At 38.4% G+C, this 24,822-nt stretch overlaps 3 protein-coding genes across 6 annotated transcripts; 1 reads left to right on the top strand and 2 right to left on the bottom strand.

Annotated features, from left to right (window-relative positions):
- Positions 1-16: 16 nt before the first annotated feature.
- On the bottom strand, positions 17-13,894 carry LOC139953500 (basic helix-loop-helix ARNT-like protein 1). 4 transcript variants are annotated; one of them, XM_071952925.1, is made up of 16 exons: positions 13,591-13,894; positions 12,439-12,611; positions 10,335-10,391; positions 9,314-9,471; positions 8,696-8,778; positions 8,360-8,452; positions 7,913-8,030; positions 7,106-7,267; positions 6,651-6,784; positions 5,982-6,088; positions 5,306-5,412; positions 4,781-4,931; positions 4,276-4,349; positions 3,416-3,524; positions 2,877-2,974; positions 17-2,423 (listed from the first exon to the last, which is right to left on the bottom strand). In XM_071952925.1, the coding sequence occupies exons 2-16, from the start codon at positions 12,459-12,461 to the stop codon at positions 2,101-2,103; spliced, it is 1,797 nt and encodes a 598-aa protein (XP_071809026.1). In that variant the 5' UTR covers positions 12,462-12,611; positions 13,591-13,894; the 3' UTR covers positions 17-2,100. The 4 variants fall into 4 exon arrangements, with proteins under 4 accessions (XP_071809026.1, XP_071809028.1, XP_071809027.1 ...); XM_071952927.1 differs by having other exon boundaries at positions 3,416-3,521; XM_071952926.1 differs by having other exon boundaries at positions 8,696-8,775.
- Positions 13,895-13,964: 70 nt separating this feature from the next.
- LOC139953872 (KRR1 small subunit processome component homolog) lies at positions 13,965-18,500 on the top strand. The gene is made up of 7 exons (XM_071953462.1): positions 13,965-14,032; positions 14,749-14,936; positions 15,503-15,637; positions 15,947-16,213; positions 16,968-17,216; positions 17,441-17,596; positions 17,951-18,500. The coding sequence occupies exons 1-7, from the start codon at positions 14,002-14,004 to the stop codon at positions 18,047-18,049; spliced, it is 1,125 nt and encodes a 374-aa protein (XP_071809563.1). The 5' UTR covers positions 13,965-14,001; the 3' UTR covers positions 18,050-18,500.
- Positions 18,501-18,634: 134 nt separating this feature from the next.
- Positions 18,635-24,680, bottom strand: LOC139953871 (NADH dehydrogenase [ubiquinone] 1 alpha subcomplex subunit 9, mitochondrial-like). Its single transcript, XM_071953460.1, has 10 exons — positions 24,609-24,680; positions 24,014-24,187; positions 23,432-23,529; positions 22,722-22,813; positions 22,242-22,383; positions 21,735-21,837; positions 21,325-21,392; positions 21,101-21,177; positions 20,590-20,752; positions 18,635-20,132 (listed from the first exon to the last, which is right to left on the bottom strand). Exons 1-10 carry the CDS (start codon positions 24,652-24,654, stop codon positions 19,965-19,967), a joined length of 1,131 nt encoding a protein of 376 aa, XP_071809561.1. The 5' UTR covers positions 24,655-24,680; the 3' UTR covers positions 18,635-19,964.
- Between the last annotated feature and the right edge of the window lie 142 nt (positions 24,681-24,822).

Raw genomic sequence — 24,822 nt, 5'->3', positions numbered from 1 at the left:
TCAATCGGTCATCGGAGTCGGGAGAAAATAACGGGAAAACCCACCCTTGTGTTTCTGCACGTGTCGCCGTGTCATGACATGTGTTTAAAATAAATCCGTAATTCTCGATATAGAGAATTGATAATTGTTTTCATGTTTTCTCAAAAAGTAAAGCAATTCATGGAATAATATGTCAAGAGAAGTCTTTCACCATTACCTTCTGTAAACCCTGTAAGTTATTTGTAAATCTGTGAACTTTTATATTTTTTTTCTGTTCCGAAAGTGTCCAATGGCTTTAAGATGTTTAAATATTGATTCTCAGGTCACAGTGTTGCCAACTTTCTCCCATTCAAACACACATGCCTAAACTGTGTCTAGATGGGGAAACATAGCCAGGTCCCTATAATGTCAAAATGTAAAATCAGTAGCAATGTCTGCTGTGGTATACAGGAGACATGACCAAGATTCTGGCATCGCGGTGATACATCTTAAGTGAGGCACAAAAGTTTAACAAAACACTTCCGGGAAATCTGAAAAAAAAGTCCTGGGGTTATAAATCATGCATTTTTATTATAAAGATATACCTTATTTTTGACCATAATTACAAAAAATATTGGTCACTGATTAAAAGCACATTCTTAGCTTGAAAAATACAATTGCAAATTCATCTTTAACCTTACAAATTTTGAATACTTTTTTTTAAAGAATCGGTTGCCATATAGAAAACATTTATTATTCATTACTTCTTAAAAAGTACATGCAAGACAATCTTGTTTTACATGTTTTAGATACATTAAATAAATATTAAACCTTTGGTGTTTTTTTATTAATAAAGTGAAGCTAGGCTTTCGTGTATTAACTTGTGATCAACAGAAAATTATAATACCACTTTACCACTTTTTTTACACAAAATGTGCAGACATTTTAAACATTTTCACACACCAACACAAGGTGATCTTTTTGTTATTAAAAAAAATACAGAAATTACTCGTAAGAAAGCACCATACATTATTTTACGGAGTTTATATCACACACAATATTCGGGCACTTTTTGTTTCTAAATTATAAATCTGAAGCACCAAAAGAAGTATTCAACCCTGAACATTTAATTTATCAACCGTTTCCAGCTTAAAGGTAGTGGACACTATTTGTAATTGTCAAAGACTAGCCTTCACAGTTGATGTATCTCAACATATGCATAAAGTAACAAACCTGTGAAAATTTGAGCTCAATCGGTCATCGAAGTTGCGAGATAATAATGAAAGAAAAAAAACACCCTTGTCACACGAAGCAGTGTGCGTTTAGATGGTTGATTTCGAGACTTCAAGTTCTAAATCTGAGGTCTCGAAATCAAATTCTTGGAAAATTACTTCTTTCTCGAAAACTATGGCACTTTAGAGGGTGCCGTTTCTCACAATGTTTTATACCATCAACCTCTCCCCATTACTCGTTACCAAGTAAGGTTTTATGCTAATAATTATTTTGAGTAATTACCAATAGTGTCCACTGCCTACAACAGCAAATACACATTACGAATACACAGACCTCTAAAAACAAAGTCAAATATGCTAAGCAGAACTTTTTTACCACCCCAAATGCCATGCCATGTGGTACTGTCACTGGTTCCCTGTATCTTATGCTGTGCAGATAAAAACTCACTGCTTAGAAAATAAATCCTGCTTAGCGATTAAATCCCTGCTTAGCAAATGCATCCCTGCTTACAAAATTATGCACTAAGGCGTTGTGATTGCGGATAACACTAGAACCCTGACGTTCCCAAATAAAATCGCCTTCACCACTTGCATGACATCTTTATCAGGCAGACTTACGGTGGATGGTTTTAAACTTTGGATGTTTCTAAATTTTTCAGCGACAGCCAAAAGGCTGAAGTTTTTATCCACTCAGATTTTCCGTTTTCTGTAGCGTGCACAGTCAGGCTCCTACCATGATATTCTTTAATTAGGGAATAACAGTGCGAGGACCTGGTCTTCACTGCGTGGTCAGGACTGGAATGGTGGCTGGCACTGTTAATTTACCGAGCCGTAAAAAATAATACTGCTGATGGATACAGAATTGTTTTTAAAATACCGACTTAAAGTGGTCAACTTCGCAACGCCTGCCTCATAACGGCCAGGGCAAGTCCGTTAAGTCGACCGACCCACCCAGCCCAGCGTCTGCTTGGAGAAGACTCATAATAAACGCCATCATGGCCTCGTCGTCCCCACCGGGCGGGGCTCCTGGGGCAGGCCCACCTCCTCCTCCCCCATCCGTGTTGCCATTGGCCGAAGGAACACTGTGGGTTGTGCTATTGGTCGTCATGGAGATGAGCGACGACATTTGACCTACGAGGGGGTTATCCGGGGGTCCCTTTGAAGCATTCGACCCCATGACCTGGCTTGGGGAGGGGGATGATCCAAAGTAACTAACCTTCTCTGCTTGAGGTACTGAGAATAAAAAAAACATTTTAAAATGTTTTTAAAAATCAGGTAAAATTAAGTAAGAATCTATCAACAAAGTCAAGCATTCTGCTAAAGACGACCAGAGCATACTTATTGAAGTGTTGAGTTGTTAACCACTGGTTTTTTTCAGAACCAACTCAACTAAAAAAGAGTCAAACACACAGTGGTACTGAAAACGTCAATTAAAAATCACGTACATTTCTCAACAAAAATTCCCTTTTTGAAAATTTGAAATCTTTTTAACTAAAAATAAAATCAAACACTTTCGAGCTCTGGCTGTGCTGCGTGGTCATAATGGGTTGATGTGGCTGGCTGCCAAAGGCGCCCTTGCATGCCTGCGTTTGTAGCCGCGATTCAGCTCTAAGCTGCGAGTGAAGATGATTAGCCTCCCAAATTATTAAAATGACAAATTTCCTTCATTTTCTGCCGTCGCCTTACCTGAAGCTGCTTCAATTGTCTTTTCTATCTGTGGAGTTGATCGAGATCCATTTAACATGACATCGCTAGGACTGTTCATCCCATACATGGAGTCATTCCTAGATACATAAAAAAATAATAAATACTTGGTCAATATTAACCCTCACACTGTTTGACCCTTCAATATCATCCACTGTGGTTTGATTGATGAAACTATGCGAGCCTACAAGTTGATATAATGTGGTGAATACATCTAGACAGTACACAGTCAATCCTCCTACTATTGGACCATTCATTCCGTACAAATCATTCCTAGACACATAAAAATAATAATACAATGTAATTGGTGTTAAATATTTCAAAGTTAACCCTCCAACTCTAAAGATAAACTTTGCCAGCCTGCAATATGCTATCATTTGATGGATGCGTCTAGACAGTACACAGTCAACCCTCCTACTATTTGACCAATCAATATCATCCAATCCACTGTAGTTAAGAATGATCAACTATGCCAGCCTGCAAATCAAGTGGTGAAGGCATCTAACTTGAAGATGACTTACTTCTCATTTTCAAGGATTTCTTCGGCAATCATCCGTCCGATTCGACCTGCACCAAGACGAGTGTTGACCGGTACTCCGGGAATAGACGGTCCCTTGGATGATGAGCCTGCTGATGATGAGGAAAAATAGGTCTTGATTTGGGGTTGAACCAAGAAATATTTCCCAGAGAGGGATTTGAACCAATTACTCTGGATTAACATGCCGGATGTGGCATGGACATTCTGTTCCCCATACCGCAATCTATGTACAAACTTCTTCTGATAGCGCCCTTTTTTTAATCATCCTTCTCCAGCCCATATTAATTTCCCATATGGAAGACAGAATCTCCGGCAGGTAGATTTCCCTGGGACACCGGCGCTCTACAAACTGTGATGAGCTATCTTGCACTATTTGGCGGTCTCCCTATTTTGCCAATATCTTTGTTCTATGAAAGTTGTTCAGTGAGGAGCCAGCAGAACCAGTTAGCTTTTCATTCCACTGGTCTACACTTTCTATAGCAAGCTTTCCAACATAAGTTTGCCAGATGAACCACTAAATGGCATAAATTTAATACTTTGTTGAACTAAGTTTTGGTCTCAAATGTAGTTGTTTAGACAAAAAAGGTTTAGCAGAACTGATACTTGAACGAAAAATGGGACTGTTTCCCTTTTGAAGTTGATAACAAAAATTTGTAACCCAATTTTCGTCTTAGAGTTTTAACTGGTCCTCATGTGATTTACCTGGCCTTTAGCGCCAGCAGACTACTGTTGAGGAGGGAACACTTAAGAACAGCTTTGGAAAATTTTGGGAAGACCACGCCCTTCTTTGGAATGGCACCGCCCATCTTAAGAGGGACCACACCCATATTGCATCTTACTCACCCACATCACACACCATGTTTTCAACCAGAGTGCCTTTGTTCCCTGCATCATCGGCTTCTTCTTTGGCATCCGAACTTTAACAAACCACAAAGATCAAAATTAACAAGATCACGCCGGGAACTTTTTCCAGCAACAATTCTAAATAAAATGAATCTGTCAGTTATTATAATCATTTATTTTGACTTTGAAAAGCTTTTCTCAATTAAGAAACTCAAACTTCAGGACGCCTAGACAGTATTCTACGTTGTCTGTGTTCTTTCAAAGTAAACTTGTCCAGCTGAAACTCTTGGTGGCAGTGTTTAAATCCCTGCATGTGGAAACCATTCTACTTTGAACCGTCTTCTTTCAAAACAAACTTCTCTTGCTGATGGCGTTCTTTATTTTGAATCCAGATATTTGTAACATCTTCTGCTTTTGTCTCAACTACAAACACGGCTCTACATATCTAAAACTCAAGCCCAAAAATGGTAGTGGAATGGTGAAGAGGTTCAACAACATCACTTACTTAACGAGTGTGTTCGTGCAGACGATATACTCAACATCTTTCGTCCACGGATTGCGGAAACAGAACATTTTCGTCCTCAGTTGAACAAAGACGCCGTTCTTAGCTCTAAGTCGATACGCATTGGTCAAAATCTTCTCCTTTCCTATTAAGACTGAAAAGGTGACAAATCACAGAAAAAAGTGTGATTGAAAAAGTTCACTCAAAGTGTCTTGAACTCAATGAATCTTAGAAATCTTAAGGTCTAGTGAGAAGAGAACTGCATAGTTGAAGTGGAAGGGAGAGTGTACGAGCAGCTAACTTTTATACACGTGTGGTGGGTTCGAATCCCCAAGCTAATCACTGATTTCACAATGACTAGAATGAGTATTGGCTTCTAGGTATTGAATCACAACTTCTTGATTTGTGCAATTCATGTTTCTATGAGACAGATCTTGCCAGCTTGGTGGTGTATCTTCTTATGGGAGTTTGCCGAGTTCCCTTGATGGGAAGATCATCTAAACAAACCAAAGAAACAAACAAACAAACCTGCTTTATGGCTCTCCGCCATTTGATGAATATCGTCCGAGTGGAAATATTCATAGCATGAGGTCCCCAGAAGCTCTTGGGGTAAGTATCCCAACACTGCGGTGGCTCTAATCATCCATAAAAAAAAATGAAATATCAAATTTTTGATCTTACATGCCCTACCAACTGAGACCGCCAACATAGCTCAGTTGGTAGAGCCACGGCACTTTAAAGACAGTGGACACTATTGATAATTGTCAAAGACTAGCCTTCACAGTTGGTGTAGCTCAACATATGCATAAAATAACAAACCTGTGAAAATTTGAGCTCAATCGGTCATCGAATTTGCGAGATAATAATGAAAGGAAAAAACACCCTTGTCACACGAAGTTGTGTGCATTTAGATGATTGATTTCGAGACAAGTTCTAAACCTGAGGTCTCAAAATCAAATTCATGAAAAATTACTTCTTTCTTGGAAACTATGGCACTTCAGAGGGAGCCGTTTCTCACAATGTTTTATACCATCAACCTCTCCCCATTACTCGTCACCAAGAAAGGTTTTATGCTAATAATTATTTTGAGTAATTACCAATAGTGTCCACTGCCTTTAATCCGGTCATTGTCAAATCCCGCTCTAGTCAATTTTTCTTTGCCAAACCCCAAATCAATTAGATAACATAAAATTCCAAACCTCACCTCTGATCCACAAATGTATATTTTCCATCGATGGCATGTCTTGATACAAACTCAGCAGGTTGTGCCAGATCACTTTCCTTATGAGATAGCTGTGGCATTTGAATAGGCTGTAACGGAAGAAAGACAAGGGTCAAGGGTTCAAAATTCAAAGAGTGTTTTATATGCTTTGTTTAAGCCCTTTTCACACTGTATCTCTTATCCCCCTGGAACACAGCTCTGGGAAGGCCCCGAGAGTATTTTTACCCCCCAGTCGCCCCAGCGTACCTGTCCCCTGCATACTTACACACACATCCCATGTCTAGGTCCCTTTTCCACAGAGTTTCAGTCGCATGTTTCAAGAATACCCTTGTGGTTTTACAGCTTATCTCTACTCCAGGGCATAATATTTATACGTTGTTAATTAGAATTCAAAACACGAAATTAAAAAAAATTAAAATTAAAAACCTCTGGGTCAATGTAACACGAGTCACAGCCAACTGGCTGATACTGGAGGAACACCAGCCGTCGATTTCACCAAACTCTTCATAACTTAGGAATGATCTTAAGACTTGGTACGAGTTAAGTTCCGTATCAAAAGGCGAAGGATGCATTGAACCCATCTTAAGTTAGGACGAGTTATTCTTCCTAACTCAAGATAGCGTTTCGTGAAATCGGCTGTAGAGTCCTTACCCTTGCAATAGCGACAAGGCAGCTCAAGTTACATCCATCATTCTCATTCTCATTTTCAATCCCGCTACCGAAGTTTGCCAGCGGCCAGCTCTTTAGGTAACCAGTGCAGTGTATGGTGATGTAATTCTTCCGATCTATAACAAATAGATAGAGCAATGTGAAACTGTTACATCGATGACATAGACCTATATCATTGGGCGGCCATCTTGAGTTTTTTCCCATTCAAATCAAGGTAACCAAATTGAGGCTGGAAGGAGAAATAGTCTGGTTCCTCTTTTGTGCAAGGAATATTAGCATCTGTTACTGTAATTGATACAGGGAACATGACCAAGACGGTGGCGGTAAGCAGAGCCATGAAATTGGGCCCCGATCTTCTTAATGGGAGCCATGAACCAAGAGCTGGAACCGGTCTGCAAGACTGTTCCTTCTTTGAGAGTCCAAACAGTTGGCATTACCTGAGCCTTGCTTTAACTGCTTCTTGGATGACATCTGGTCTTCTTCCATCTTGGCCATCAACACTTGATTGAAAACCTTCATCCTACAGAAGAAGGACCTTCGCGCACCGGAGAGAAGCTGAGGAGGAGACGTGATCACTTCAGACTTGAGAGGGAGACCAGCTGTAAATGGCAACGTCATAAAGAGACACATATGAAATAACCACAACAATGTGAAATGACACGACCATATTTCTGACCAGGGACCAATTTCGTTGCTCTTCTTACAGTAAGCAAAGAATCGGCGCTTATGGGAAGCAGGAAATTCTGGAATTACGTCAAGCGTATTTCACAAGTTAGCAGGAAATGATTGCTTGTGCGTGTGCGTTCTCCACACTACTAAGCATTCTTCATTTTACAGCTAGCGCAGAAATTTGTCATGGTCAGAATCACAGATTCTCTTTATTTAACATTCAGACTGATCATGTTATATAACAAGGCATCAGGATGTTTTGGTCTTAGAAAAGACAAAGAAGATGTCATCTCATTGACATAGCTGTGCCGGGTGATATAAGGGTCTTCAAAAGAGATGGAAAAGACCCAGAAATACCAAGACCTGGTCAGGGAACTTTGTAAGATTTGGCAGGTGAAAGTAACAGTAGTTATCGTGGTGAATAGAGTGCTTTGCACCATTCCCAAAGCACTTGGGAAACATCTAGATGAATTAGGCACAACCGTGAGGGTAGATTGTTACAGAAGGTGGCACTTTTGGGAACAGCGAAGCTCTCTGTCTAAACTTCTTTCGACCCCACATTTAAATCTACTCACTTTTTGCATCGATGAATCGCTCCCTGGGAATGAGATCAGAGGATGATAGTTGCTCTTTGACCTTTGACATGTCTTTTGGATGCATGATGTCAAACAAGCTTTGGCCAATCAGATGCTCCTACAAGAAAAGAAGAAAAAAATTGAAATCTTAGATTTCTTTCTCCGAGACCAGTTTTCTCACATGGTGTATCCCAATATATTCATAAATGAACAAACCTGTGAAAAGTCTGGCTCAATCGGCCATCACTCGAGTGTTCTTTACCAAGTTAGTTTTTATAAGTGGTTAAATTTTGGAGTTATTACCAAAGGTGTGGACATTCACTCTCAAAAAAGACAGCAACCCCCCCCCCCCCCCCGCCCACTCTATGTGCCTCTTGAAATTAGATTCCATCTACTCCATTGATTTCAAATTAGCGGCGAAATGAGTAAATGATTCTAAGACCTTACCCTGCTTATGTTTAGAACATGAGACACTGATTCTGAGACGTAGTTCATCCGACCTCGATCGCAGCTAACAACAAACAGGAATCCTTCTGCAGCCTTAATGGAAAACAAAAAGAAAAAGAATTTTAAAGCTGTGGACACCTTTGGTAATTGTCAAAGACCAGTCTTCTCACTTGGTGTATCTCAACATATGCATAACTTTGTTTTGCACAGCAACTTTTTGTGCTTGAAATCCAGATTATTACCTTACTACTAAAAGTTACCCACACATCATGGACCCACCCCAATCTTTTTTTCCCGCTAAATTGTTGTTTCGCCTTGTTAGCATTACATTCTTACCTCCAAAATAAGTCTTTTCAATTCGTCCTCGGCCAGGAAGGCTGGTTTGAAGTTGGTTTCATTAATGGAGCTCACAGTTCCTACTTGTACCATAAAGAAAAATACGACTAATAAGAAAGACTGAATCAACACAAATGAAAATCATGATACAGCTCACTTTCCTACCCCCCCCCCCCAAAAAAAATATATATATATATATATATATAATAAAAAAATATATAAAAAAAAGAACAGTATACAAATAAAAAAATAAAGAAATTTTGAAAACATGAAGAACTTTTTTTTATAAAAATTGAAGAAAAGTTAGTAAAATAAAAAAATATAAATAAACAAATTTATTAAAATTTGTAAAAGTTTGTTCTCTAACACTTACTTGGAAAAGTTATGAGAGAATGTTTTTAAAGTTATGAAATCTGCACATTTTTTCAAATCTAGGCCCGATTTCAAAAAGTTGTTGCGAAGCAAGAAATATAACTCAGCAAAATAACATCGGGGCACCAAGTTATAAAAAATGTAAATTGCATGCCTCCTAAACGGTATTTATTTTGCCAAGCAATTTTTTGTGCTTGACAAGCTTGTTGAAACTAGCCCAACCACTTGAACAGTCTGGTACCTTACCTCGTAGTGATTTGACATGCTGTACAGCCATTCGCAGGATCGTTAGCTTGTCTAGTTTAGACTTCATAGAGTTACATGTAGGCACCATACCGCACAACTCTTGAATGTTAGCATTCATTTTCTCTCGACGCCTCTTTTCAATCTCACTATGGTTTTGTCTTTGAAAAATGCAAAAAAACAACAACATTTAAAGTCGTCTTAAAGATTACTGGTTGAGTTCATACTATTTTTTCATCTGAAATGTCATGAACTTGAGAAAACTGTATCGGAAACCTTAACGGGCAACATCTGGTTGTTACAACCAAAATTAAGGAAAATGTGTTTACATGCTGAAAATTTGGTGAATAATTTGAAGTATTTTAGCCAGGTTTAATTGATTGAATTTATTTGGATAAAGTATTTTTAAAATACAGCAAGAACATGGCAAAATACATGGACAACATCAAGCAGTAAACAATGGATAGTAATTCAGTTTACTTTTTTACAATCCATCAGGGGTGCTACTTTTTTTCCTTTTTTCTTTCTCTCCTAATTGTATGTACATGTCCATGATTTTGTTTTCTTTTAATACTATTCTCATTGTCTGTATTTGAGGGTTTTTTACCTGTGAAATTAATAAATGAAATGAAATGAAATGAAAATGGAATAAAACCAACCCCAAAAGAACACAAGAAAGAAAAGGTGCACAAAATTATCCATGGGTGGGCCCAAAAAGACAATAACCTAGACTTATTTCCACATTGGGGTCCTTACACAAAATATAAGAAGAAAAAAAACAGACGGACCTAGTTAGGGGGTTAGGGGGTTAGGGGGTTAGGGGGCAAGAGCTAAAAAATTATTCATGGAAAACAGACAATACAGACAAAAGAAACTAATAAATTAAATGAGTAATTAGAACCCCCCTCATCCATAAAATATTTACAAAATAAAGAGCACCAATGAATTGTAGTCATAAACTAGAAGAAAATAGAAGAAAAGTAAAAGAAAACTAAAAGAAATTTGAAAGGAAGATTTCTTGTACCTTTTATCTTCCTCAGATGTGTATCTTTCACTCCCAATCTCATCATCACTCTCCTCTCTAAGACGTAAGATGGGAGGGGAAAATATAATTAGTGAAGACATTACACCTAGGCAAGGTCTATGATGCTTTTTCGAATCAGTTCTCGATATCGAGAATAACAGATTTATTTTAAACACATGTCATGACATGACGAAACGTGAAGAAACAAGGGTGGGTTTTCCTGTTATTTTCTCCCGACTCCGATGACCGAATGAGCAAAAATTAAAGCCTAGGTTTATTATTTTATATATAAGTTGTGATACACGAAGCTCGGGCCTTTGGACAATACTGTTTACCGATGGTGTGCGATTGCTTTAAGAGGACTTTTACTGCAAAAAATAGAAACAGCCCCAGGGTTTAGAAATGACGTCAAGTCTTTCATTCAGGTGTGCTGAGAATAATAAGACACTTCAACATTATCTCTAAGATCTGTAAATTCATCATGATATGCAGATAACTACAAACAACTCTGATTGAGAGGAGAAAGGCTTGCAGGAAACTATAATTAAAAAATGTGGGTACTTTTTGTAACACAAAACACAATGTCCACAGATTTACAATAAACTTACACTGTTTGAAGATAATGATACCAGAAAGCTTACCTAAAAATATTACTTGCTGAGGTGCTGTAGTTTTTGAGTAATGAGTAAAACAAAGTCACGAAAATATGTTTTACATGCTAAAATAATTTTCGTCTTACTGAGTGACTTGCTTTACTCATTTCTAAAAAAACTACAGCACCTCAGCAAGTCAACATTTTAAAGGGAAACTTTCTACCATCATTATCTTCAAACCGTGTAAGTTTGATGTAAATCTGTGGACATTGTGTTTTGTGTCCTAGAAAAAGTACTCTTTGAGAGGAGTTTTACTGGAAAAAAAATCGTAAACAGCCTCAGGAGCTGATCGGTACTGAGTTAAGATATGACGTCAAGTCTTTCGTTCAAGTGTGCTGAGAATAATAAGACACTTCAGCTGTACCGGGTAAATTTATCATGATAACTACAAACAACTCTATTCAGAGGAGAAAGGCTTGCACGCAGTAGGGACTACTTAAAGGCAGTGGACACTATTGGTAATTACTCAAAATAATTATTAGCATAAAACCTTTCTTGATTACGAGTAATGGGGAGAGGTTGATAGTAAAAATATATTGTAAGAAACAGCTCCCTCTGAACTGACGTAGTTTTTGAGAAAGAAGTAAATTTCCACGAATTTGATTTCGAGACCTCAGATTAAGAATTGAGGTCTCGAAATCAAGCATCTGAAAGCACACAACTTGGTGTGACAAAGTGTGTTTTTTCCCTTTTTTCCCAAATATTATCTCGCAACTTCGATGACCAATTGAGGTCAAATTTTCAAAGGTTTGTATATTGTGCGTATGTTGAGATACACTAAGTGAGAAGGCTGGTCTTTGACAGACCAATAGTGTTCAGTATCTTTAAGAAGTAGAAGCTGGAGATATTTATTTATTCAAGATTCAATGAATAAATGTATGATGATTCTTTTTTTTTTAGGGTAGCTATTCTAAATGTAAATTTTTGCACAACATTAATAATTTTTTTTTCCTGCTTTCTGAACAGGATTTTCTAGAAAATTGTTTTAGAAAGGGGTTCAAATTTGCTGAAAATTGTTGAGTGTTTTTAAGACTGTTTACACTTTATCTGTATTTATTTGTTTACTTATTTTTATTATTTTTTTTTTTTAAATATTATAGAAAAACTCATTCTTGTTTTACTTATTATTATTATATTTAATAATTAAGTTAGAGATCGATCTGCCATCTGGGTTACAAGTAAATAGTGAAAAACCTATTACACGCTTTGCATGACATCGATGCAAAACATTTTTTAATAAAACTCCAAACGCAAAATAAGATTATTTATTTCTCATCAAATAATATGACGTTTCAGAGAGAAATATTTCAAGGGATGCTTTCTACAACCATTATCATTAGAGAGTGTTCACAAGTTTAATGTAAATCTGTGATCTTCCTTCTTTCTTTTCAATTCTGTAACGTTCATTTAAGAAAGACATGTAATAAATATTAATAATAAATGCAGCTTACCCGAAGAAATCCGAGCTCTCCATGATTAGATGGCTTGATAACTCCTACAGGTGTTTCAGAGGTTCAGTTAGCTAACACAAAAAAAACAGTTTCACTCCAAACCACAAGGGGCATCCAATGCTATCAGTCAGGAACAGTGTTAAAGTACCACGCTCTCAAGCGGTAATAGACACCTACATTGAAACCACAAGTACATGTTTCAAATTAAAGGAACTGCATGCCGTCGATTTCACAAAATTCTTCCTAATTTAGGAGTAATCTTAGGGCTAAGGACGAGTTAAGTTCTAAATCCTTTGACGCTAGGACGCATTGAACCCGTCCTAAGTTAGTCGTTTCGTGAAAACGGCTGCAGTATGTGAAAGATGAGTGTAAAAACTTTTGTTGTTCATTTTTTACTTGACAAAGCGTTTATGATTTTTACACTTATTTCTGTAAATTGTTTCAATTGGGTTTACCACCCATCCATTTGGAATTCACAGGCCAATAAAAAATTATTTCATTTTACCAAAAATTCAAAAGGTAACAATCTGTAAAAATTGTTGGATCCAATCATTTTAACGATTTTTCACAGGTGGTAGAAAAGAAGTAAGTGTTGTTGTAACATGCAGTGTACGGGGTCAACTGCTGCAATGATAAATTATAATGAGAAGATTGTTGAGGAGCGAATTCCTCATTTTGCCAAACTAATTAACCTACAACGCAAAATTTGAGAATTTCATGGGAGCAGTCTGACGCTTATCATTCAACGCTACATACCAATCTTATCCAAGTTCAAACGTTTGCATGTTTAGTTACCACAGAGTGCAGTTTATTGGTTGAAGTTGGATCTTTCCCACACCCAGGAAATAGAGATTAGAGATTATGGGTAAAGTTACAACAAAAGTTGAAGTGTTGCATAGGTCTTACTAGCCTTAAGTTCAAGTTGAAACAATTAACTTTTCAATCAATGAATTAGGCCTAAATGGACATAAAAACGGGATAAATTAAAAGTTAAAACAACAATTTTGCTTTTGTAATTACTTGACATCTCTATTATTATTAACATGATTAACATTTACTTCTCTTTTGTTTTCATTTCAAAGCGCATACATAGACTTCTCTGTGAATGGTTCATTATTAATATGTTAACATGCAATACAGATTTTCTCTCACCACATTGCGTCCTTTTTCCACGATGACTTTGTTACCTGACGAAGCTAGATGCCATTTTACCAAACAACAAAAACAACTCGAAGATTTTGTTCCGCAGACCTGTCACCTCCGTCACCTCGCCCGGCTGATAAGATTGCACTGCGGGATGGTTGAGACCATTTGAGACGATAAGATAAGATTTTGCTCTCAGAAAAGGAGTGGTTCTCCACGAAGGTTTCTTGCACCTTTTTCAGTGTAGCTGATTTATAAACAAGTTGTTTTATGGCTAGCTAGCTAGCCAGCCGCTGTGTGGACGATCGAACTCTGTGATTAATTATGTCATTAAACGGTCACACACACACGTCATGTCATGGTACGTATTGCATAACAGTAGAAACAATAATGTATTGACGTTGAGGGGGCTATTTTAAAATGGCGACGTCCATGGCAGACAGAACCGCTGGTAAGTTTTTACGTTTTGTTTCCGATATTTTTAATGTGATGAAAGTTTTTCTTTTGTAGAGGTTGGTGGGATGTAATAAAGAGTTGTATGTGTTCACAACAGCCGTGTGTTCAATAGAAAGGGTTGTTTTGTTTTGATATAAATCATTGTTTGAAAAATAAAGTTCTCTCGTTTGGCATCTCGTGGCACCGCATGTAATGATGTAGTCGATGTGGACGGAGTGTGGGGGATTTGATGGGGGCGGCCGGGCCGCATGCACGCACATGTGTCAACCGGTCGGCCATGCCATGTTGCTCATCATTAATCAAATACTAGTGTCAGTACTCACCCATCCCCCCCCCCCCTCAAAAAAATAATAATAATAATAATTAGGCCTATATTCTATAAAAGTTTTAAAACAAATAGTGATACTGATAGTCTTTGCAAGTTCAGTCAGTTATTTTATCAACACTGAATAAGTGTTGATAATGATACTCTAATAATAAGAATAAGATGCTACCAGGATAGTTTATAATATTATAACTAAATTTTCGTTATAAATTATTATATTTATTAATATTATTGTCATCAAATGTATTTAAGTTTAAATATTGTCAGGGAACTTTGGCAAGCTATAATTAACAATTTGTAATGATGTTGAAGAATTAATTGTTTCTATTTTTTTTCTATTCATGTGTGAAGTGAGCATTTAAAGGTAATTTCTTTTTCTCAAACAGGGAAGAGCAAAGCCTCACAAGACCATCTTCTTGAGATCCCTGCGGGATGGGAAGAGCCAAAGTTTACAGCAGAAGACAATCCAAATGGTGTACTGGAGGAAAGCTCATTCGCTACGCTATTCCCAAAATACAGGGAGAAATATCTCAGAGAATGCTGGCCACTGGTTGAGAAAGCCCTGAAAGATTATGTGAGCACACAATGTTTGTCTGTAATTTTGCGTCATGCTTAAAGGAACACGTTGCCTTGGATCGGACGAGTTGGTCTATTAAAAGCGTTTGAAACCGTTTGTTATGAAATGCACATGGTTAGAAAGATGTTTTAAAAGATCCACACAAGTATCACTCGAAATTGCACGGTTTTCCTTTTACGTCGCGAACTATCACGGTCGGCCATTTATGGGAGTCAAAATTTTGACTCCCATAAATGGCCGACCGTGTTAGTCGACAGGGTAAAAAGAAAACCACGCAATTTCGAGGCACATTTGTGTAGATCATTGTATTCTACATTTACAATATCTTTCTAAACATATACATTTTACAATAAACGGTTACAGAACGCTTTTCAAAGACCAACTCGACCGATCCAAGGCAACGTGTTCCTTTAATCTGATTCAATAGTGTAATTCCTTACATGGTCAAACAATTTTCTTCATTAATTATAACCATTACCCCACTTTTCCCCTATCATTAATTTCAGTTTTCTAATCAAAGTTCTTGGTTGGGTGTCTGTTTAATTTGTGTCTTTTCTTCGCAGCATCTCAAAGCTTCTTTAGATGTCATCGAGGGAAGCATGTCCGTTACGACAACTCGCAAGACATGGGACCCCTTTATACTCATCAAGGCACGGGACATGATCAAACTTCTCGCTCGCAGCGTTCCTTATGAACAGGTAGGTTCATGCTCTCACCATATTTGTCTTGTACCCTGTGTGCAATGGTGACGTTGGCCACAAAATCTTGGCATTCTGAAAAGGGACCGGACTAATTTGCTCTTTTAGCCTCGGTTTGGTTACATTGATTTTTATGAGAGAACGCAAGATGGTTGCACGAGCAAAGTAAAAACCCAAAAGTTTTTGATGTTGCCACATTCCAAATGTCTGTACGTTCCTGAAGAAGGATCATAGTAAATATCTCAAGGAGAATTGGGATGGGAAAGATACTTTGTGAAAACAAAAATAGTTCTTGCATTTTTTCCTCAGGCTGTTCGGGTGTTAGAAGACGGCATTTCAGCCGAGGTCATCAAAATCGGTCGCATGGTACGCAACCAAGAGAGATTCGTCAAACGCCGACAGCGTCTGATTGGCCCAAATGGCTCAACACTCAAAGCCGTTGAGCTACTGACAAAGTGTTACATCATGGTTCAGGGGAACACAGTGTCTGCGGTAGGTCCATATAAAGGACTCAGAGACGTGTATAAGATCGTCATAGACACTATGAAAAATGTTCATCCAGTTTACAACATCAAGGTAATTAGATTTTCTTTAGCTGTAGATCTTTTCTTCCATGTTGAAAAAAAATGCCCCTTGGTGTCTCACCCAGTGTTTAAAACCAGTAGAGCAACCGGGTGTGCTGGCCCAACTTCAAGCTGTTCCCTTTTGGGCTGTTACTGTTGAGTCCACAACTGTGGCTTCCCTCCAGGAACCAGGCGGGTTTACCGTGGAATAACGAATATAGTTTGTTTTTATCCTCAAACCAATGTGTGTCAAGCACTGTATAATACTTTCCTTAGTTTTTTGAACCCCAATCTTTGCATTGCTAGAGCAGATATCTTACCACTAGACCACCGAGGTAGTGGCAGTCTTGGCTCTGAAAAGAGCCAGTCTGGTCTCAACGTTTCGAACAGTATACTCTGCTCGTCTTCAGGAAAATCAGGAGAAGCGCCGAGACCACACTGGCTTTCTTTAGAGATAACTCTCCCACAAAAGATATTTAATACATGGTTATACCTGTAACTTTACTATTTCATCATCATCATCATCGTCATCATCATAGCCGTCCTCCCGAGGTAGGTCCCGGAGATGGCTTCCCAACTAAGAGTCTCCATAGGTCTCTGTTCCTTGCTGCTGCCACAGATGGTATGTCAGTCTCTTCGCAGAAGTGCTTGATATCTTCCACCCATCGTTTTCCCAGTCTACCTGTGGGTCTGCTACCTGCAATGTGACCTTGCAAAGCTTCAAACACCACTTAAATGTCATGTCTGTTATTTCTCTCTGTCTCAAGACGCTGATGATCAAACGAGAACTGATGAAGGATGAGAAGCTTAAACACGAGTCTTGGGATCGTTTCCTCCCACAATTCAAATCCAAGAACCTCAAGAAACGGAGACAACCGAAGAAGATCCGTAAGAAGAAGGAATACACTCCGTTCCCTCCTACCCAGCCGGAGAGCAAGGTTGACAGAGAGCTGGCAACCGGAGAATACTTCTTGAAGGAAAGCCAGAAGAAAGCTCGGGCAAGGGAACAGAAGAAGGTGAGAATCTTCTTTAAAGGCAGTGGACACTATTGGTCATTACTCTATTGGCCCTAAAATGATCAGCTGTGTTGGATGGGTTCACCATCATTAAATGTGGTTTAAAACAATTATTATAAATACATAGATATTTTGGGGCCTCTTTATTAAGATTATTTCTCATTAAAATTTGAAGAAACGAAAAAAAACAGGAACTAAGATTTGAAACTTTGTTTTCTTTGCAGGTGAAACATGCTGAAGCCGAAACGAAACGCAAGGAGAAACGAAACCAGTCGTTTGTCCCACCCAAGGAACCCTCGGTGACAAAATCCAAGACACAACCTAAAGCAGACACCCAGATAGATATGAAGGCACTGAAAGCTAAGATCAAGAAATCACAGGTACATAATCTTTCATTGATTTTCTGATCTACCATGAGTTCTTACAAGAAGTAAACTTCTGTTTCAAATATTGACGCTTAACGTATATGATTATGAATTGCACAAAACAATCAGTCTATTTTTTGTATGTTTAAGGCATTCCGTTTATAAGCTTCGGCTTCCTGGGTAATGCCTCCACGTTTTATTGTATCTATTGTTTTGTTTTCTTATTAAGTGATTACCCTTTGTGGAAATAAATGTTCGTTGAATTGAATTGAATTGAATGCAGTAACTAGACGACAATACATGTACTTTTACTTATACTTTACTTTCGTCATTGTGTTCTTATCCATTTGTTGTGTTTTTATACTCCAGAAAACACCATTTCGAAAGCCAGAGGAAGTGCCTAAACCAAAGTCAACGAGGCCGGAAAGAAAAACAAAGAAAGGGGTGAAGAGGAAGCAGAAACCGTAATTTTCAACCTCCCCCCCCCCCCTCCCAACCCCAAACCTCACCCCCCCCCAAACATATTGTCAGAGCCCTGTTCCGTCAAACCTCAAAAACAAAACTTGGAATTTAGTAATTTCATTGACGAGCTACTTCTCTTTGCCAGCCTCAGTTTCGATAGAGAGAAAAAGAGGAACACATCTTCCTCTTGACAAAGCTATGCTTCAAAATGTTCTTCCTTTTTAAAACTATTTGTTCTACAAATTCGGTGACTGTCCCAAATTTTGAATGTCGTACAGAAAGTACATTGGGCTACTTTTGTTAAGACTTGCCTCCAAAACTGTACTGATCAATTTTGTTGTTGTGTATGTTCATAGTAACCCCCCAAAAGAAACAGCAATCAATCCGAATGCCTGTTAGATTTTCCTTTTTTTTTTTTTTTTTCAATTAATGTGTCCCCGCTGTTCATTCTAACTTTATTAACATGAGCTTTTATAAAGGAAACATTTAAATCATACACAACTTCCAACTCCCTGTACTCTCTGCACGACTGTGAAAATGTTTAACAAATTTCGACAGCCCTAAAATAAATAAAAGAAACTTGCACAGAAGTTCATCTTAAACACCAGTGTTAACTTATTTATTCACTTTTCTGCAATCACTCTGTAATTTTTAATAAAGTTCTGTACAAATAATGAGTGGACTGATCAAGAGGTTTTATTTCAAAGAATATTTGTTTATGTTTCTTATTTTCAGATTTTTGCGAAAGATATCATAAACAGTCTGTATCCTCAAAAAGAACTCTTTAGTGTTCCAACATGGGAACCATTGATGATCCTTTTTGAATAGACGATGTGACCTATGTTTACATTCAAACCGCCCTCTGTTGACAAAACACTGCACACGTCATGTTTTGCCGGGCATAAAGACGCGTAGTCATGGTAAGATTGCGTGTACTTTCTAGCTGGCTGCCAAAACACAAAGGTTTTTCCCGGCGGTATGCGTGCGAATCAATATGGTTTTCGAGTGACGTCAAAGGTCACATCGTTTATACTTGGGGCACCAAAATAGTATTTGCTGTCCATGAAGGCTTGAATAGTCCTGGAATTACCAAAGGGCCATGGCCTATGTTGCCCTGCTCTTATGTCATGGTGCCCCTTCAAAAGGTTCCCATACTTTAAGATTTTCAAATGGAAGTGCCCTTTGCAAAATGAAAATGTCCTTTATCATCTCAAAGATGAAATTCCAGGCCTGCTTCACCAAGCAAACCCTACGAGATTATTTTGTTTTTCTGAAAAGAATCTAACAATCGGAATAAAAAAACTTTTCCAAGTTCCATGGAACAATCGAATCAAGTGAAACACAGCCCGAACAAACAAACAAAAGTGCTTCAATAGTGCAAACACTAGCCCTATTAATCTGTATACCCTCCTGCCCAACTGGCCTGTGTCACAACATTCCACATGAGAATGATGTCCACAGTTAAATCAGCTTTTCATTCAATCAGAGCTTTGGCCATTCATAGATCAAGCATGATATTCTTCCCATTTCAACCCAATTCTGATTTTCTTTGCTCACATAAAATCTGATTTTTATGTAAGTCGGAAAAGGTCTTCAAAAACCCATCTTGGCTTCAGCCAATGTACTTGTAAAATATTGTTCAGGGGGTGAACACAAAGTACCCCAATCCTTTAAATCAGGCCTTCAGCCATACATAGATCAGGTAGGATATTCTTCCCAATTCTGATTTCTTTGCTCACAGAAAATCCGATTTTTGTTTAACAGTCAGAAAAGGTCTTCAACAACCCATCTTGGTTTAGCCATTTTACTTGTAAAATATTGTTATGGGCGTAGTGAAATATCATGCCTGATAAATGGCAACTATCAATATTAACATTTACAATTTTGTCGTTTAGTTTAGAAACTTAATCTTGGATTGAATCTATTTGACGATCGGCGCAGCTTCCACCTCGTCTATACCAAGATCAAAGTAGCGGTCAGCGCGGTGTCTACGCAGGCCTTTAATGGCGGCTAACTCGATCTGGGTCGGGGTGATCCCGAGGTCCTCAAGCCCTGGAGTTCCTGGGGTGACTCTTTCAGAGGTGTGTTGCTGTGGGGTTGGGAAAAGGAAAGCCAAACAAAATAATTAGATTATATGGATTTTAAGGGATTGCATGGTGAGGTATTAATGTATTTATTCAGTTTGTTGGTAACGCCAAGTGTATGTATCTACTTTGCTTGGTAGATTTGGTCTTTGAGAATCTGTCTTTTAATAGTATAATTCGGAATTCGGCAGACTACTTTGTTCTGAAAAGACCTGTCCTGCTTATTAACTACTACCTAGGGAAGGTTGGAAATCGGCACGGACTACTTCAGCAGTCAAGGATTGAGATTGGTCTTAACTGTGTATCACTCCTTCTTGCGAAGCAAAGTGTGATGTCACAATACAGATCACTATGGTAACACTGACAACTCATCTTCAGATGAATCTTTCCGCTTTGGGAAATCGAGCCCAGTAGTTATCTCCAAACAATTCGGTAACAAAAGGGTTAAGTCGGAGTTCTCACCAGTTCTAACATGTCTCTGGTCATCAAAGGTTCGAATGGAGTTTTCTCCATGATAGCGGCCGCTAGGCGTAGCAGATGTCTAGGTACTGGGTACTTGATGTAGGGACGTCTGGTGACTCGATAGATGAAGTCAATCAAGTCCGATAAGATGTAGCCGTTCGGCCTGTCAAAACAAAAACAACATCTTTGATCTCGTTAAAGTGTTTGGGTCTTTTTTGTAGGACACAAAACACATTGTCCACAGATTTAGATTAAACTTACACGGTTTGAAGATAATGATGGTAGAAAGCTTCCCTTAAAATATTTCTTGCTGAGGTGCTGTACTTTTTGAGAAATGAGTAAATTAATTTCACACAAATAAATATTTTTCTCAGGGAGACAAACATTATTTTAGCATGTACAACAGATTTCACGACTTTCCTGAAAACATTGCTCTGTGATTTTAACTGTTTTTGTCTCAGCACCTTTAAGCTGATATCTGCAATGATCTTTGGGTTAAAAGTCAACTTACCCAACAAGTTCAAAAGTCATGCCTGCTGTGTCTGGATTCCTGACGACCTCAATGACGGCTTGACCTACGTCCGCAACCTTCAGGAGGAGGAGAATAGAAACAAAAAGTACAGATGTTTACACAAAGGTGATGTTGTCATCTTACTGGGGAAGCCAAACATCAAGTGAACGAAATACAAATCGTACGCACTTATATTAGAAAAGATTTATTTCACAATGTCTTACATAAACTGGTCGTTTGACTGACTTGTAAGCCGAGAGGAACATCGGGACACCACCAAAGAGTCTCTGGTCTGTGGGGAAAAAAAAATCAAAATTAAAACAAATTACATTTAGTAACTAATAAATTGCTTGTTGATGTTTGTTAGTTCTTGACAAGTATATCAAAGAGCATGACTTATTTTACTTGGAGAATACTACAGCATTTTTAGGCGAGATAAAACAAATTTGCACTGACACGATAATGTTTTATCAGGACTTGAACTTTGCTCTTGAAGGGGCACAGCCATTTCCTCTGGTAAGGGCAACTTTTTTCTTGAAACCTTACATGAGACGCCACAGAAACAGCACAGGGCACCATGGCAAATGCTGAGGGTGCTTTGAGTTAATTTGAGGCCTTTCTTACAACTACTTACTAGCAAAGTGGTTGAAATAACGGTCTTCTCTGCCAAAGATCTGAGCCGGTTTGAGAATGGTGGCCTCTGGGAACTCTTCCTTCACTGCAGCCTCTCCGGCCGCCTGTTGTGAGCAAATTTTTAAAAATATTAATCAGTAACTAGGCCTCTACGACTGTTCTTCTAGTTCTTTTCTCTCCCCCTTACCAGGAATGAAAGTTAAAAAAATCCTGAAATTTGCTTACTGGCCAGAGTTCCTCCTTTTGCTAGACCTAGAACCTCCCAGACAATACAGTTTAGGAAGTTCACCCACTCTATTAATCACCAGAAATACAAAACTACAGGTTTGGACACAACGGGGACTGTCCCTTTCTCCCTTTGATGTCTGTGTTACTTCTTTCAAGAAACTTTTAATACTCAAGGAGGTTGTGACAAAAATTCTGAGGAGCTACATGTCTGCGGTGCCTAACTCCCTTGGCTCAATCTCTTATCCCTTTATAGATGAGTTTCATAATCTCCTCTCCTTACCTTGGTTCTGAGAAACTTTGAGGGTGAAGACATATCAGCACTGAGAGCCGACATGTGAATCAGTCGATTGACTCCAGCCTTCTTAGCTAGTCGGGCGATATTACGAGCCGCCTCAATGTTGGTATCCTCAAAGGTGAAATTCCTTCAGGACGAGAAGACAAACAAGATAAAATTTCATCAGAGTGTTTCCCAAGAACAGAAGGGGCAGAGGAGGGTATGGGTTGCGTTTTTGAAGTTGTAACCAATTACTAATAATAACAATAAAAGTATTTGTAAAGCGCAAAATTGCCAAGGATACAAGGCGCTGAAGAAAGAAGAACAAAACCAGTTATGAAGAAGGGAAAAGGTGGGTTTTGAAACCTTTCTTGAAATTGATTGAAGAGAATGATTGTTACAGTTTGAAAAACCTTGTGAAACGACAGGGTGAGCCGAGGAAAGACCAACCCAAGGAAGGAGAAGACTGGAATGTTAAGCTCTTACCTTGTCTCATAGTCTTTGCCTACCAGGTTGATGACAACGTTACAATGTTGCATTATGTCCGATATTAAATCGTGATTCCGCAGTTCACATTGCTGCAAAGAATTAAAACCACAAATTACAGTTTATTTTATATGTGCAAAAAGTAGACTTTTCCATCCGAAACATGAACAACATTTGGGCTATCGACCCAAATCAGCTACCAACTGATAGCAGGGTTACCAGGCTGAAACTGGGTTACCCCCTTCACAGTCCGTAAGGATGCAAGTAATGGGTATCATCCACTAAGAGCCTGGCTGGTAGAGCAGAACACACTAACTTCCCAACTTTTTAGACATCAATTATGGTTCAGTGCCTTGCTCAAGGGCACAAGTGTCATGTCTGGGAATCGAACCCACACTCACTGTGCACTCTGCTGCTGACAACACCAGAGCTTTGGTCTAATGAACTAGACCGCCGGCCACAACATGCCATTAGAATACCGTCAAAAAGCCAACACACCACTTAACTGTTGCGTCATTTGTGACCAAGGGTCGATTTCAAAAAGAGTTGGGACTAGTCACAACTTAGGACTAGTCCTAGGAGATAAAAAAAACTTAGGCTTGTCCAAAGTAAGTACTTGTAACTCGTCTTAACTCCAGATAAGAATAGTCTTAACGCTTTATGAAATCCACCTGAGGACCTTTAAATACTCCCGCTGAACCATAACTTACTCTGAAGAGTATCTGACCCAGGTCACCCATGACCCTGTAGTGCATCAGGTTGTAGTGATCGCAACGATGGGGGATCATGACCTGCGACCCTTCACGACCTGCAATGCAAATATACACAGTTAATAAAAACTAACATCATCACCTAAAAAAAAGTAATTTATTGGTGTGTTTTTTTATCTTGATCAGCCAAAATAACTGAATGGTTTTCTTTGACTTTCCCTTAGTCCAGGAAGATAAAGAATTACGGATTATTTAAAGGTAAGATCATAATCCTTAAAAATCAGACAAAACTTTGAGTGTATTATAAGTTTTGAAGGTCTCAGTGCTGTTAAGCTTGAATGATCATCTTAAACAAGCTGAGACCAGCGTTTGATTTTACAAAGGGTTGATTTTACAAAGATGGATCTTAAAATGTGTATCAATCGTAGTTGCTAAGTGCCATGTCACAATACAAATCACTATGGAAAGATTAACAATTCATCTTAACTTTTAATTAATCTTAGCCCCTTCTGAAAACAAGTCTCAATGGTCCACTAGTTATGGTGATCGTATGGCCTTAGCTTTGCAGGGTTGAATACTAACCAAGTCTGCTGACGACATATCGCCCAACGAACCCGTTGGCCCCGAACACGGCTGCAACGATACCACTGAATGAGGATCTCCCCCCTCTACCCTTTGGTATAACAGCATGGTGGTAGGTGCCTGCATTCCGTTGGTGTGACTCCGTTACACATGTAACTGAACGTAGTACGCCTTCTGGTGGAAAACCAAATAAAACATGAAAAAAACTGTGACTCAAGTCACTATTTATTTTATCAGTAAAAAAAAAGCCGATCAACTGAGCAAGTTACAGAACTAGTAAATCATTATAAATGTTCAAAAAGTTTATCAAATACCTGTTAAAAAATTATAAACCTCTTAAAATAAAATATAAGTAAATAAATGTTTTAAACTTTTTCAGAGAAATTCCATTTTCAGTCCTTTTATAACTTTTTGGCATTCAAGGGACACAGTACTTTTTACCGACTAAGCCGGGACAGTAAATATTTTGACAAATAATTGTACTTGAATTACCTTGATCACATATTTTACTTTTCGCAAAGTGTTTATCGACACTAAATTGATTGCGTGCAGAATTATCAGAGTAAAAAGAAGACATTTAATCCTTAAAACTTACTTGGAAAGGCGGACGTTTTTCGAAGGGCTCCTGTGAGCGCCGCCATCTTTGATCGGATTCACTACATGGTTCTCATTCCTCTGTTGCGGTAACTTATCAAGAAAGCACTTCGGGAACCAGTTAACATTAACTACGGAGTCTCAAAAAGAACATCGGCTGCGAAATTACAAGTAGATTTGGTATAGTACCCAGTACTTTTTTCCTTAGGATAGAG

Source organism: Asterias amurensis, chromosome 22 (assembly GCF_032118995.1).
Source record: "Asterias amurensis chromosome 22, ASM3211899v1".
In the NCBI taxonomy this organism is placed as follows: domain Eukaryota; kingdom Metazoa; phylum Echinodermata; class Asteroidea; order Forcipulatida; family Asteriidae; genus Asterias; species Asterias amurensis.
The sequence above is the reverse complement of the archived record's forward strand: the minus strand, read 5'-3'. Positions and strand labels throughout refer to the sequence as shown.